Source organism: Schistocerca gregaria, chromosome 1 (genome assembly GCF_023897955.1).
Source record: "Schistocerca gregaria isolate iqSchGreg1 chromosome 1, iqSchGreg1.2, whole genome shotgun sequence".
Lineage (NCBI taxonomy): Eukaryota > Metazoa > Arthropoda > Insecta > Orthoptera > Acrididae > Schistocerca > Schistocerca gregaria.
The window spans coordinates 770,909,107-770,925,123 of NC_064920.1; the positions used below are offsets into that span (position 1 = coordinate 770,909,107).

Genomic DNA, 16,017 nt, shown 5'->3' on the forward strand with positions numbered 1-16,017 from the left:
CTGTCAGAGTTCCTCTGCACCATAATCCGTAGGTAGCGGTCATGCACTGCAGTAGTAGCCCTTGGGCTGCCTGAGTGAGGCATGTCACCAACAGTTCCTGTCTCTCTGTATCTCCCTCATGTCCGAACATCACCACATTGGTTCACTCCGAGATGCCAGGACACTTCCCTTGTTAAGAGCTCTTCCTGGCAGAAAGTAACACTGCAGATGTGTTTGACCTGTGGTACTGACTGTCTAAACATGGTTGTACTACAGAAAACAAGAATCGTGTAACTCTGCAACTGATTGGCTGTCAGACCCCCTCCATCTAATAGGCGCTGCTTATGCATGGTTTTTTACATCTTTGGGCAAGTTTAGTGAAATCTCTGAATTGTCAAAGGGACTATGTCCGTGATACAATATCCACAGTCAACATATATCTTCAGGAGTTCTGGGAACTGAGATGATCAAAACCTTTGTTGATGTGTTTATTATTATTTAGTTACTTGCCACTCTATATTCACAAAGACGCAAAGCTAATTCTTTTTGCTGATGTAACAAGTATGGTAATCACACCCAACAAACAAACTAGCTGAGGAAATTGTAAATAATGTCTTTCAGAAAATTATAAGTGATTCTCTGCAAATGACTCTCAGCAAATTTTGATATACAGTTCTGTTTGGTAAATGGCATAACACAACTAATAAATATATACTTTGAGCAGAAGTCTGTAGCTAAGGGAGAACTGGAGGAACCACGTTCATGATCTGCTGAAATGTTTGAATTCAGTGACTTCTGGTACTAGGGTTACTGAAAATTTGGTGATGATAATATCAGTAAATTAGCTTACTGTGCCTATTTTCATTCACTGCTTTTGCATTGCATCATATTTTGTGGTAATCCATCACTAAGGGAAAAAAATATTCATTATACAAAAGTGTGTAATCAAAATAATAGCTCGAGCTCAGCCAAGAACATCTTGCAGACATTTATTTAAGAAACTAGAATACCCACAGAAGCTTCACAATACATAGACATTCACTTACAAAATTTTGTTATTAATAACAAATCCAAATTCAAAAGCAATACCATAGCTACAACAATAAGAGAAAGACTAATCTTTACTATTCTGGGTAAAATCTAACTGCAACAAAGAAAGGGATGAATCGCGCTGCCACTAAAGTCTTTGATCATTTACTAAATAGCATAAAAAAAGATAACCAACAAGCATTTAAAAATGAATTAAATGAATTTCTGAATGATGAATTTTTTGACATAATCAGCAATTTTACAATTACTAAAAAAATTTAATTATGTTATGTAAAGAGACTTTTTATTAAACTGACATATTCCAAATCATTACAAAGTTCATGATCTGTGGAACAAGTATTTAAAAAAAAGTCTAATCTAATCTACAGATTTGGAAGGCGAATATGCCCAATCTGATCAAACAGATGCACTAAACATTTTTAAATTTATTTCTAAAAAGAAAATAAATGAAACTCCAAATTAAACTCTCCTATCATCTTTGTATAAGCACCAAGCACACACTGCAACTAATTATCAGAAGGATCTTTGACACTTTAATGTTCTCTCATGTTTCTTAACCATAATGAAAGAATCATGAAGGGATTACCAACAAACTCATCATCTTGGTAAGAAATTTAACAAGTGGAGCCTGAAAACCTTGATGGAGATGTACAGTGCTTGACGCATTCCCTAGACCAATACGAGGTCGCAAGCATTAAGAAACCAGCAATTTCAATCTGGCTGATTCCGAATTGTGAATAAAAATGTGACGCAGTCACATACCATCTCCAAATAAACAGCCCCAACACAGTATAAAGAGGCCACCAGTTGACAAGCAGGACAGAGTTCAACAGTCTGAGAATTCTTGGACACACAAGGCTTGTCTGTTGGCATCAGTCGACAGCAGTAAATTTTGTGAATGAAAGAATATTCAATTAAGCATGTACACTAAGAAGGACTTGGGTTCTTGCCTGTATGCACCTCTGGACTGTGAGTAGTTAGCCTATCATGACTATGACTGATCGTCACTTACAATATGATGTGTAATGGAACTTGAGAGTTCAAATTGAACAATAAGAAACTGGCTCATTTTCACGATTCGAGTGCAAGTGATAGACAATGCACGCTACCTGTTCTAGTAATCTGAGTCTCTAGTAAGTGTCCTCCATGTTCTATACTCTTTGAAATTATGACTCAGGGTGTGTGTTCTTCAACATGTTCAGGTAAACTCAGGAAGAAGTAATAAAATCAGACCAAATTACCAACCCAAAAGCTCATTCCTCCATTTCTACCTCCCTAGTCTGATACCTAACTCTGTTCTGTCTCCAACCACAGAAATCTGACAAACCTCAGCTAGACCCTGTTATTGACTTATTCCCTTGTATGAAGCCACTCAGATTGCAAAGAGTCAATAGACCTGAAAAATTCCTATGCCGCTAGCTACCTATTCGACTGAGGGATCCACATACCTATGTTGTGACCCACATCCAATTACAAAGTAATCTTTTGAGTACGGACACTGTTAAAATAGGCAGCATACAAGACACCTATTTACTGTTAATATATGTGCTGATCTACTGAGCCATATTATAATGACTGGTACTGATATTAGATGAAGCATTTTAGAAAATTAGCCTTTAAGTGAGGTCTGAACCTCACCACTGCTTAAATTTTGAATAAAAATCATCAGCAATGACGGCCAAATACTTCTGGCATAACAAGTCAGTTCTGCCAATGGCCTTGTAAATGAGTGCAGAGGAGTGGGCAGATGTTCAGGGCACTCTCTTGCCCTTGATGTGGGAAATTGCCCCCAAAAGACAGAAGACTCGGCAATGATCAACGGCATGAGGATCAGGAAGGCAAAGGAAACCAGTGCATTTAAGACACATAATGTGTATCCATAGGACATGTGGCCTATAACTGAAAAAGTGTCATGATCTCTCCATTGGCAAAAGATTCCAGACTAGTCTCCTGTTCAGATCTCCAGAGACCTGCCAAGGGGGAGGATGTGTTATGACTACAAAGGTGGGGCAAAGAGAGTTACTATGCACAGATCCGTGCTAAGGGTGTTCCCATCAGAATCAACACCCAAACAACAGTGACAATAGTTCAGGCACACTGGACAGATAATTCAGTACATAAAGGAAAATAAAAATATAATAGTAGCGGAGGATTGGAATGCAGGATGAGGAGGAGTAGATGAAGAGGTTACGGGATAATATGGGCTTGGTAGTATGAATGAGAGAGAAGAAAGACTAAGATACGCAATAAATTTCAGCTTGTAATGGTGAATACTCTGTTCAATTCAGTGATGATGAAGGGTGGGCTGAAGTTTAAGAGACAGTCAGGAAGAATCAATGTGGAAATAAGTGGTATATAAAAGTACTAAGGGATGAAGAGAGACATGAATTTTTGAGGCTATAGATAATGCAATAATGAATAGTTCAGTTGGTAGGTCAGTTGAAGAGAAAGAGACATCTCTAAATAGGGCAAGCACAAAAGCTGGAAAGAAAAACGTAGGCACAAGAAAAGGGGGGGGGGGGGGGGGGGGGGAAGATGGCTAACAGAAGAAATACTTCAGTTTATCGACAAAAGAAAGAAGAACAAAATGTTTACAGAAATCCAGAAATACAATTCATTAGGAATGAAATAAACAGGAATTTCAGTGAAGCTAAGGCAAAAATGTCTGCATGAAAAAATTTTAATGATCGTTGAAAGGACTGACTCAGCATGTAGAAAAGTCAAAACAACTTTCAATGGAATTAAATGCGAGGGCGTTAACATTAATAGTGTGATGGGGCTTGCTTTGTTAAATGCATGTGGGAGAACAGATAAGTGGAAAGAATACACTGAAGTCCTCTAAGAGAATGATGTGGTAGAAGAAGAAACAGAAATTAACAGGAAAGAGTTAGGCGACCCCACATTACAATCAGAATTTAAAAGAGCTTTGGACGACTTAAGATAAAGTAAAGCAGAATGGATAGATAAGATTCCATGACAATTTCAAAAATCATTGGGGGAAGTGGCAACAAAACGACTGTTCATGTTGATGTGTAGAATATGAGACTGGAGATGTACCATTAGACTTTCAAAAAATCATCATCCACACAATTCAGGAGAAAGAAAGCTGGCATTCTACAGATTGCAGCATGGAATGTCAGATCCCTTAATCGGTCAGGTAGGTTAGAAAATTTAAAAAGGGAAATGGATAGGTTAAAGTTAGATATATTGGGAATTAGTGAAGTTCGGTGGCAGGAGGAACAAGACTTTTGGACAGATGAATACAGGGTTATAAATACAAAATCAAATAGGGGTAATGCAGGAGTAGGTTTAATAATGAATAAAAAAATACGAGTGCGGGCAAGATACTACAAACAGCATAGTGAACGCGTTATTGTAACCAAGATACACATGAAGACCACGTCTACTACAGTAGTACAAGTTTATTTGCCAACTAGCTCTGCAGATGATGAAGAAATTGATGAAATGTATGATGAGATAAAAGAAATTATTCAGGTAGTGAAGGGAGATGAAAATTTAATAGTCATGGGTGACTGGAATTCAACAGTAGGAAAAGGAAGAGAAGGAAACTTAGTACGTGAATATGGATTGGGGCTAAGAAATGAAAGAGGAAGCCGCCTGGTAGAATTTTGCACAGAGCACAACTTAATCATAGCTAACCCTTGGTTCAAGAATCATTAAAGGAGGTTGTATCCATGGAAGAACCCTGGAGATACTGAAAGGTTTCAGATAGATAATATAATGGCAAGACAGAGATTTAGGAACCAGATTTTAAATTGAAAAAACTTTAGAGGGGCAGATGTGGACACTGACCAGAATCTATTGGTTATGAAGTGTAGATTAAAACTGGAGAAACTGCAAAAAGGTGGGAATTTAAGGAGATGGGACCTGGATAAACTGACTAAACCAGAGGTTGTACAGAGTTTCAGGGAGAGCATAAGGGAACAATTGACAGAAATGGGGGAAAGAAATACGATAGAAGAAGAATGGGTAGCTTTGAGGGATGAAGTAGTGAAGGCAGCAGAGGATCAAGTAGGTAAAAAGACGAGGGCTAGTAGAAATCCTTGGGTAAGCGAAGAGATACTGAATTTAATTGATGAAAGGAGAAAATACAAGAACGCAGCAAATGAAGCAGGCAAAAAGGAATACAAACGTCTCAAAAATGAGATCGACAGGAAGTGCAAAATGGCTAAGCAGGGATGGCTAGAGGACAGATGTAAGGATGTAGAGGCTTATCTCATGAGGGGTAAGATAGATAGTGCCTACGAAATCCAGTTCTAAGCAAAGAAGGGAAAGCAGAAAGGTGGAAGGAGTATATAAGGGTCTATACAGGGGCGATGTTCTTGAGGACAATATTATGGAAATTGAAGAGGATGTAGATGAAGACGAAATTCAAGATATGATACTGCGTGAAGAGTTTGACAGAGTACTGAAAGACCCGAGTCAAAACAAGGCCCTGGGAGTAGACAACATTCCATTAGAACTACTGACAGCCTTGGGAGAGCCAGTCCTGACAAAACTCGACCATCTGGTGAGCAAGATGTATGAGACAGGCGAAATTCCCTCAGACTTCAAGAAGAATATAATAATTCCAATCCCAAAGAAAGCAGGTGTTGACAAATGTGAAAATTACCGAACAATCAGTTTAAGAAGCCACAGCTGCAAAATACTAACACGAATTCTTTACAGGCGAATGGAAAAACTAGTAGAAGCTGACCTCGGAGAAGATCAGTTTGGATTCTGTAGAAATACTGGAACACGTGAGGCAATACTGACCTACGACTTATCTTAGAAGAAAGATTAAGGAAAGGCAAACCTACGTTTCTAGCATTTGTAGACTTAGAGAAAGCTTTTGACAATGTTGACTGGAATACTCTCTTTCAAATTCTAAAGGTGGCAAGGGTAAAATACAGGGAGCGAAAGGCTATTTACAATTTGTACAGAAACCAGATGGCAGTTATAAGAGTCGAGGGACATGAAAGGAAAGCAGCTGTTGGGAAGGGGTTGAGACAGGGCTGTAGCCTCTCCCCGATGCTATTCAATCTGTATATTGAGCAAGCAGTAAAGGAAACGAAAGAAAAGTTCGGAGTAGGTATTAAAATCCATGGAGAAGAAATAAAAACTTCGAGGTTCGCCGATGACATTGTAATTCTGTCAGAGACAGCAAAGGACTTGAAAGAGCAGTTGAATGGAACGGACAGTGTCTTGAAAGGAGGATATAAGATGAACATCAACAAAAATAAAACGAGGATAATGGAATGTAGTCGCATTAATCAGGTGATGTTGAAGGAATCAGATTAGGAAATGAGACACTTAAAGTTGTACAGGGATTTTGCTATTTGGGGAGCAAAATAACTGATGATTGTCGAAGCTGAGAGGATATAAAATGTAGACTGGCAATGGCAAGGAAAGCATTTCTGAAGAAGAGAAATTTGTTAACATCGGGTATAGATTTAAGTGGCAGGAAGACTTTTCTGAAAGTAATTGTATGGAGTGTAGCCATGTATGGAAGTGAAACATGGACGATAAATAGTTTAGACAAGAAATGAATAGAAGCTTTCGAAATGTGGCGCTACAGAAGAATGCTGAAGATTAGATTGGTAGATCACCTAACTAATGATGTGGTACTGAATAGAGTCGGGGAGAAGAAGAATTTGTGGCACAACTTCACTAGAAGAAGGGATCAATTGATAGGACACTTTCTGAGGCTTCAACGAATCACCAATTTAGTATTGAAGGGAAGCGTGGACGGTAAAAAATCGTAGAGGGAGACAAAGGGATGAATACACTAAGCAGATTCAGAAGGTTGTAGGCTGCAATAGGTACTGGGAGATGAAGAGGCTTGCACAGGACAGAGTAGCATGATGAGCAGCATCAAACCAGTCTCAGGAATGAAGACCACAACAACAAACAACACAATTCCGAAGATAGCAAGGACATATAACTGCAAGAACTATCGCTTGACCAGCTTCACTGTTCATGCACCCAAGCTGCTGACAAGAATAATAAACATAAGAATGGAAAAGAAAATTGAGGATCTTATGTTTATGATCAATCTGACTTTAGGAAGGTAAGGCAGCAGAGAGGCATTTCTGACATTGTGGCTGAGATTGGAAGCGAGACTGGAGAAAAATCGAGACACATTCATAAGCTCTATCAACCTGGAGAAAGCATTCAACAACATAAAATTGTGGAAGATGTTCAAAATCCTGAGAAAAATAGGGGTAAGCTATAGGGAAAGACAGGTAATATGCAATATGCACAAGAACCAAAGGGAATAATAAGTGTGGAAGATTAAGAGCGAAGTGCACAAATTAGGAAGTGTGTAAGACAGGTATGTAGTCTTTCAGCCTTGCTACTCAGTATAATGCTGAAGAAGCAATGACAGAAATAAAAAGTTCAAGAGTGGGATTAAAATTTAAAGTGAAAATGGTATCAATGATATGATTTGCTTTTGACATTGCTATCCTCACTGTAAGTGAAAGAGTATTACATGTTCTGCCGAATGGAATGAACAGTCGAATGAGTATGGAATATGGACTGAGAGTAAATTGAAGAAAAACAAAAGTAATGAGAAGTAGCAGAAATGAGAACAGTGGGAATTATCAGAATTGGGGATCATGAAGTAGTCAAATTTAAGAAACTCTGCTACCTAGGCAGCATAACAACCAGTAATGGACAGTGCAAGGATGACTTGAAATAAGACTAACACTGGCAAAGAGAATATTCCTGGCCAAACATCAGCCTCATTTTGAGGAAGAAATTTCAGAGAATGTATACAGGAAGCACAGCACTGTATGGTACTGAAACATGGACTGTCAGAAAATTGGAGCAGAAGAGAACTGAAGCATTTGAGATGTGGTGCTACAGAAGAAAGTTGAAAATTAGGTGAACTGATAAGATAAGAAATGAGTAGGTTCTCCACAGGGATGGGTGGGAAAGGAATACAAGGGAAACACTGACAAGAAGAAACGACAGGATAATAGAACATTGGTTATACAATCACAGAATAACTTCCATAGTACTCATACTAGAGGGAGCTGCAGAGGGTACAAATTGTATGGAAAGACTGAGATTGGAGTACATAGGTTGCAATTGCTACTCTGAAGTAAGATGAAAAGTTGGCAAAGGAGAGGAATTCCTGGCGGGCCGCATCAAACCAGTCAGAAGACTGAAGACTCAAAAGAAGAAGAAGGAGGAGGAGGGAGGGCTTTAAGTAGGTTTAAAACATTGAGCATTCTCATTTGATACTGTTACATTCAGAGTAGTGTGCTCTCTCTCTCTCTCTCTCTCTCTCTCTCTCTCTCTCTCTCTCATACACACACACACACACACACACACACACACACACACACACACACACACACACACACACACACACACACACAAGTTGGAAAAAGGAGAAGATAAGGAAAGCGGCAGAGTCCAAATCAACGAGTATTTATCTTCAGCGTCATACGAACTCAGCAATGCACGGCTTACTTACAGGCTGAGGATGTGTTAAACCCAAGTCTTTAATTTCTGCAGTTGAAAATATTCAAACATTGTAGTCTCAGACTGAATGCACAAAATAGTGCTAGTATTGAATGTTAAGTCTAAGGCAATGGACAATGTAATGGTATCTAGAAATACCAATAGTCTTGGATAAGCTGATTATGAGTGTTTTTGACATAAAATGAAAACAAGAACTATTAAAACCAATTCATTTATTAATACTCACATGCTCACGATAGAAATCCAATGGGTCTTTAACACTTTGATGCTTTCTCAATTGACAATAAAGGCGGCGTGCCAGTATTCCTCGCCACCAAGCCTGAAACAAATGCATCTGCTATAATGATGCCCAGTTCTATATTAATGTGTTAGTGAGAAGTGTACAAATCCTGGGACATGAATTCCCAAGGTTTTTTTTTTAAAAAAAATATAAGTGAGTGAATGTGTGTGTGTGTGTGTGTGTGTGTGTGTGTGTGTGTGTGTGTGAGAGAGAGAGAGAGAGAGAGAGAGAGAGAGAGAGAGAGCGAGCGCGCGGGGGGTCAATACCTATACATTAAAGTCTCAAATCATGAGAAATGTGAATAATATAGCTCCATTAGCAACAGAATGTACTATGAAGTTAGAAAGTGAATAATAATTGATGTTCTACTTTGAATAAATGCTTGAAGGAAATGTTTTGAATAGTGACACCTGTGTTAGTGCACTAAAAGTAAATGTAGATATATTGCCAATATACCACTGGTACATTGCCAATCTACCACTTTTTGCTCTAAAAAGTACACTAAGGTCATATGGCATGAATGGCAGGGTGACCCCGTAGTATTTACTAGTGTTAGTTGAGTAGCCAATATTATTTCCCGGTTTCTTACAGAAGGTTAGATTTTAGATTAGATTTACTTTCATTCTAATTGATCTGTAGTGAGGAGGTCCTCCAGGATGTAGAACATGTCAGAAAAACAATAATACATGAAAAATATTTACAACTGAAACAAATAAGCTGGTGTACCTTCCATAGATCCCAAGTGGAATGATCATAATTTCTGTTAATGAACACAATATGAAAGAATCATTTTACAAACATTAATGCACTGAATTAAAAAAAAAAAAAAATTATTTACAAGGTAATATACATGTAATAGAACTACTATAATACTTATTTACAATGAACACATTACTGCACTGAATTGTTGCAGAAGTTAGATTGTACACACACACACACACACACACACACACACACACACACACACACACACACACACACAAATCAGTTGGTTCTCCTGAGAACTTCATCAATGAAGTAGAAGGAGTTTCATTGGTTGTTAAACTTTTTATGGCTGCTGGCAAGTTATTGAAAATGTGTGTTCCTGAGTAATGCACACCTTTTTGTACAAGACTAAGTGACTTTAAATCCTTGTGAAGATTATTCTTATTTCTAGTATTGATTCCATGAATTGAGCTGTTGGTTTGAGAAAGTGATATATTTTTAATGCCAAATTTCATTAAGGAATAAATATATTGGGAAGCAGTAGTTAGTATTCCTAGTTCCCTAAACAGGCTTCTGCAGGATGTTCTTGAGTTCACACCACATATAACTCTTACTGCACATTTTTGTGCCCGGAAAACTTTAGCTTTGCTGATGAATTACCCCAAAAAATAATCCCATATGACATTATGGAATGAAAGTAAGTGTAGAATGCCAACTTTCTAATTTTTATGTCCCCAATGTTTGACACAATTTGCATTTGCAAATAGAGATACATTAAGACGCTTCAGCAGTTCTGTGGTGTGCTCCTCCCAGTTGAATTTATTATCAAGCTGTAATACCAATAATTTAACACCGTCCACTACTTCTATCCGCTTGTCGTCATATGTTAGGCATATACTCGTGGGTCACCCCTTACAAGTTGTGAACTGCATGTAGTGTGTTTGTTCAAAGTTTAGTGACAAAGAATTGGCTAAGAAACAGTGATTAATGTCCACAAATATTTTATTAGCTGATCTTTCTAAGACTACACTTGATTTGCTATTTATTGCAATGTTTGTATCATCGGCAAACAAAACTAACTTGGCAACTGGTAATGTTACTGATGAAAGGTCATTGATATACACAAGAAAAGGTAAGGGTCCCAAAATGGAACCTTGTGGGACCCCACATGTAATTAGTTCCCAGTCGGATTATGCCTGATAGCTTGATACATGTCTCTTTCCTAATAACACCCTTTGTTTCCTGCCAGAGATATAAGGTTTGAACCATTTTTGCAGCATTTCCTGTTACACCACAATATTCTAATTTACTTAAAAGGATATTATATTTTACACAGACAAATGCCTTTGACATATCACAAAATATACCAGTTGCCTGCAATTTTTTATCTAATGAATTAAGCACATTTTCACTGTAAGTGTAGATAGCCTTCTCAATATCAGAACCCTTTAGAAATCCGAACTGCGACTGATAGTAGGTTATTTGAGATAAGATGGTTATACAGCCAATTGTACATTACTTTTTCTAAAATTTTTGAAAATGCTGGCAAAAGTGAATTTGGACGGAAATTTGATGCAATTTCTTTATCTCCCTTCTTAAACAGTGGCTTAACTTCAGCATATTTCAACCATTCAGAAAATATTCCACTGATAAATGACTGATTACACAGAGAGCTTAATATTTTACTTAGCTCAGAATCTCATTCTTTAACTTTGTTGATATTGCATCATACTCACTAGATGTTTTTGATTTTAAAGATTTTATGATGGACATTATTTCTGCTGGAGTAGTTAGGGTCAAATTGATATTATGGAAGTTGCTTGAAATGTCTGGTCTGAGGTCTTCCATAGCAGCATCTACAGAACCTGACACCCCCACCTTTTCAGTAACAGTTATAAAACATTTGTTAAAAAGTTCTGCAACACTACACACATCTGTCCCCAATGTATCATTTACTCTTAATGCTATTTGTCCCTCTTCATGTCTGGTTCTACCAGTCTCCTCCTTCACTATATCCCATATTGTCTTTACTTTGTTATCTGATATGACCATCTTTTCCTTTTGACATCCGTATTACAGTCTTTAATATTTTGCAGTATTTCTTGTAATGTTCTATAGCATCAACATCGGAACTGTTTCGGATTGACAGATATAGTTTTCTTTTTGTTTTCCAAGATACCCCTATTCCTTGAGTAATCCATGGCTTCTTTGTAGACTGTGCTCTAACCTTGGTTAGTTTTGAAGGGTAAACAGTGTTCAAATAAGGTAAGATCTTTACTAGAAAATTTTCATTCATGCCATGCCATGAGGACTGTAAACAACAGTCCAGTAAATGTCTTTGAAGAGTATCCTAAAATAATCAATTTTTGGCTTATTGATTACCCTCTTGAGCTCAGATTTAACAGATTTAATATTATGTTCATTATTAACATTTAACAGAAGGAACTGCATGTCATGGTCTGAGAGGCCATTGACTACTGGTTTTGTAACATAAATTTGTTCATTGGACTTTTTTTATAAAGATATTATCAATGGCTGTTTGTCAGCAATTGGCTACCGTAGTGGGGAACTTTACAGTGGGAATTAAGTTGAATGATAGTGTTACTAACTCAAATAAGTTCTTATTGGGAGAGTCTTTAAGGAAATCTACATTGAAATCACCAGCAACCACTATTTCTGTTTTTGGTTGCTAAATGGGCAAGCTTCAAGGTGGTTTATGAACAGATTAAAGTTATCTGCAGGTGATCGACAGACACTTAATATTATGAAGGTTTTTTTGTGAAATTCTAATTCTGTTGCACATGCTTCCATATGCTGTTCTAGGCAAAATTTGTGAATGTCTATGTTCTTAAATTTATGACAGTTCCTAATGAATGTGGCAACTCCTCCTTTCTCCATTTCTGATCTACCAAAGTGAGACGCTAACCTAAACCCTGTAACACTTGAAAGTTCTATACCAGTGGCCACATGATGTTCAGAGAGGCAGATCATGTCAGCTGGGTTTGAGAATTTTAATTCATCTATGCAGATAATTAATTCATTAAAAACAAAGATTCCAAGACTTACCAAGCGGGAAAGCGCCGGCAGACAGGCACATGAACAAAACACACAAACACACACACAGAATTACAAGCTTTCGCAACTGGCAGTTGCTTCGTCAGGAAAGAGGGAAGGAGAGGGAAAAATGAAAGGATGTGGGTTTTAAGGGAGAGGGTAAGGAGTCATTCCAATCCCGGGAGCGGAAAGACTTCCCTTAGGGGAAAAAAAAGGACAGGTGTACACTCGCACACACACACACATATCCATCCGCACATACACAGACACAAGCAGACATATTTAAAGGCAAAGAGTTAAGGGCAGAGAGCACATCTTGGCACAGTGTTACACCGTCTGAGTTATCTGGATACTTCCCACCAACACCAACCTATCCGAACTCCGGAGATGGGAACTCGCCCTTCAGTATATCCTCTCTTCTCGATATCCACCAGGCCTCAACCTCCGCTAATTTCAAGTTGCCGCCGCTCATACCTCACCTGTCTTTCAACAACTTCTTTACCTCTGTACTTCCGCCTCGACTGACATCTCTGCCCTTAACTCTTTGCCTTTAAATATGTCTGCTTGTGTCTGTGTATGTGCGGATGGATATGTGTGTGTGTGTGCGAGTGTACACCTGTCCTTTTTTTCCCCTAAGGGAAGTCTTTCCGCTCCCGGGATTGGAATGACTCCTTACCCTCTCCCTTAAAACCCACATCCTTTCATTTTTCCCTCTCCTTCCCTCTTTCCTGACGAAGCAACTGCCAGTTGCGAAAGCTTGTAATTCTGTGTGTGTGTTTGTGTGTTTTGTTCATGTGCCTGTCTGCCGGCGCTTTCCCGCTTGGTAAGTCTTGGAATCTTTGTTTTTAATATATTTTTCCCATGTGGAAGTTTCTTTCTGTTTTATTTACAGATAATTAATTCATTATTTTTATTTCTCAATCCTCGACTATTTTGATGCAATAAAGATAGCTGACATTTCACTCTGACTGAGTTAAAATTGAGTAGAGTTGAAATATTTGCTGACTGTTGCAAATTCTTAACCAATAGCTGTTTATGCTGATGTAATAAGCTAGAATTATGTTTTTTGGTTTGTTTATCAAACTGAAGGTTTGTCTTAGTCCTAACCTCTCTTAAAATTTGGTTTATTTCCGTCCTTCCTACCCTAAAAAAGGGTCTTTTCTGAACCCTATAACCACTCATGACAGTGCTCCCTTTTTAATTTTCCTGCTATTTTCCCAACCAGTTTACCCTACCCTTTCCTGTTGATGTGAGGCCAATGCATAGTATAATCTCACCTATTGAGAGAATCAACAGGAACCACACCAATGTGTGACCCTGCACCTGACATAAGCAGCCGTTCCAATTCCAAATTAACTCTCTTGACAGAAGAGTTCAAATGGGGTCAGTCATGGCACCCAAGAACAGATACAAACTCAACACTAGTATGTTTCGATGCTGGTGCAATCTTTGCCAGGTCACTCTATACTGTACGCAGGATCTCTGTCAATACTATTACCTGCCCCACTCACTATAACCATGGTGTCTTCCTTTGTGAAATCTTTTCATTTAAGAAATGTATGGATAACACTGAGTGTTATAAGTGCTTCTATTTTAATCTTTTTATTATGATTATTATTATTATTGTTATTATTATTGTTATTATTATTGCAAAATCTTTGAGTGGATGGATGAATGAATGCAAAGAAAACTCAAAATATGACCATAAAATAAATAGCGAGTGTGGACTATACATAAGAATGTCAACACATCCAGGGTTTTTGTCTTTTCTTCTAGTGTGCACATCCTAAACTTTTGTTTATATTGTCTTATTGACAAGACTGGTGCATTTGAAGTTAACTTATGTAATATGAAACAAACTAGGATAGAGGGAATCTTTGTGGCACAATTGACAGGACAGGTGTCCAGCAGTAAACTATCATGAGAAAAATAGACAGCCTCAAACAAAAAGAAGAGAAAGAAGGAGGAGGAAGAGGAAATAAATAAATAATTAAATAAATAAATACACATCCCCTGCCCCAAAGAGTGGAAATGAATAAATGTAAGATAAAAAACAAAAGGGTTTTCTTTTCTGGAACACACAGCTTCAAGAAAATGTCAACAATTACATTTAATTTGCTGGTGAATGCTAGTTTAAAAAAAGAGAGAGAGAGAGAGAGAGAGAGAGAGAGAGAGAGAGAGAGAGAGAGAGAGAGAGAGAGAGAGAGAGAGAGAGAGCAAAATACAGGCGGCAAAATTATTGCACCTTTACTCTTGAATAAATTATTTGTTTGCTAACACAATAGAAGTTATATTTACTTTGCCTATTGTCCTTCACAATTTGATGTCATAAGTAAAAAATAACAGCAGTTTACAGGGTGATTAATACAGCTGCAGGAAACAAATAGCATAACAATATATTTCAAGATGCACAAAATTTAATATCCATTGATTATTCTTAGGGCCCATTATAGCACACCACAAAACACAGTTAAACTACAATGAAAGTGTCAGAGCGGATGTTTTAATTATACACACAACAGACAGACGTAATAGATTAAACAGATTATATTTAGACTGTACCTGGATCTTCACTACATATTTGACAAGTTTTGTTCTTGATAACTTTTGACGAACAAGCCATCCTCTGCAGTGTGCTTGCAGACGTACTATGGACTCAATACTTGGCTGCCGTCTATGTAGGCCAAGCACACCCTGAAAATGAAGTCAGGATCAGTTACACAGCAACATGACTCACAGTATCCACTGTTAAGTTGAAATATTATGAGGTTATACAACAGGCTGACAATGTGATACTGACCAAATGCACAATTTGTGATAAGCTCAATAAGAAACACTCTTGTATATAGAGACTCTCATGTATTAAAAACAGAAGATTTATTAAAAAATGAAAATAGACAACAGAAAAGCTATTTTGAGGAGCTGACAAGAAAAGAAATCCGAGCAAAGTAAAACTAATGAGATAGTGTAACACAGGATAAAGCTCCTTTCTATGATATTAATATCCTACATTTCAATACTATTCACAAAATTGCGCTAACATTTAATTACCATGAACAAAAATGTTATTTTGTACTGTGAAATGAGTTATATGGCAATGAACAATGCAGCAATGACTGTTTAAGAAACCACAGGACCAGTTTTGCAAAGATCAGTATGACAGTACTGTTACAGGATGGTCTGATTTTATAATTATTAAAGACAAAGCATAAGAAGGGGTACATCAAGTATGTTTGGTAGTGTATTTGGTTTACATGAAATCACTAATTTATTGGTTTCACAGGCAATCTATAATCTTCTAACAATATTATGAGGGAAATGCAATGTATGAATACAAGATGTGATACACATCTGTAAGTAAACTAGTCTTGTCCCTTTGCCTCCATATAAAACACAGCCACTGCGACCTACATGCTAAAAAACCCAGAAATTGGAAGGCCCTCTCATTGGAGCAA

At 37.6% G+C, this 16,017-nt stretch overlaps 1 protein-coding gene across 3 annotated transcripts in view; it reads right to left on the minus strand.

Annotated features, from left to right (window-relative positions):
* Positions 1-16,017, minus strand: part of LOC126268335 (ras GTPase-activating-like protein IQGAP1) — a 345,429-nt gene that overhangs the window by 170,873 nt on the left and 158,539 nt on the right. For all 3 annotated transcript variants that reach the window (XM_049973901.1, XM_049973902.1, XM_049973903.1), the window contains 2 exons: positions 15,125-15,256; positions 8,750-8,842 (listed from right to left, as the gene is read on the minus strand). In XM_049973901.1, coding sequence (XP_049829858.1) covers positions 8,750-8,842; positions 15,125-15,256 — 225 coding nt within the window. The remainder of the gene's footprint in view (positions 1-8,749; positions 8,843-15,124; positions 15,257-16,017) is intronic.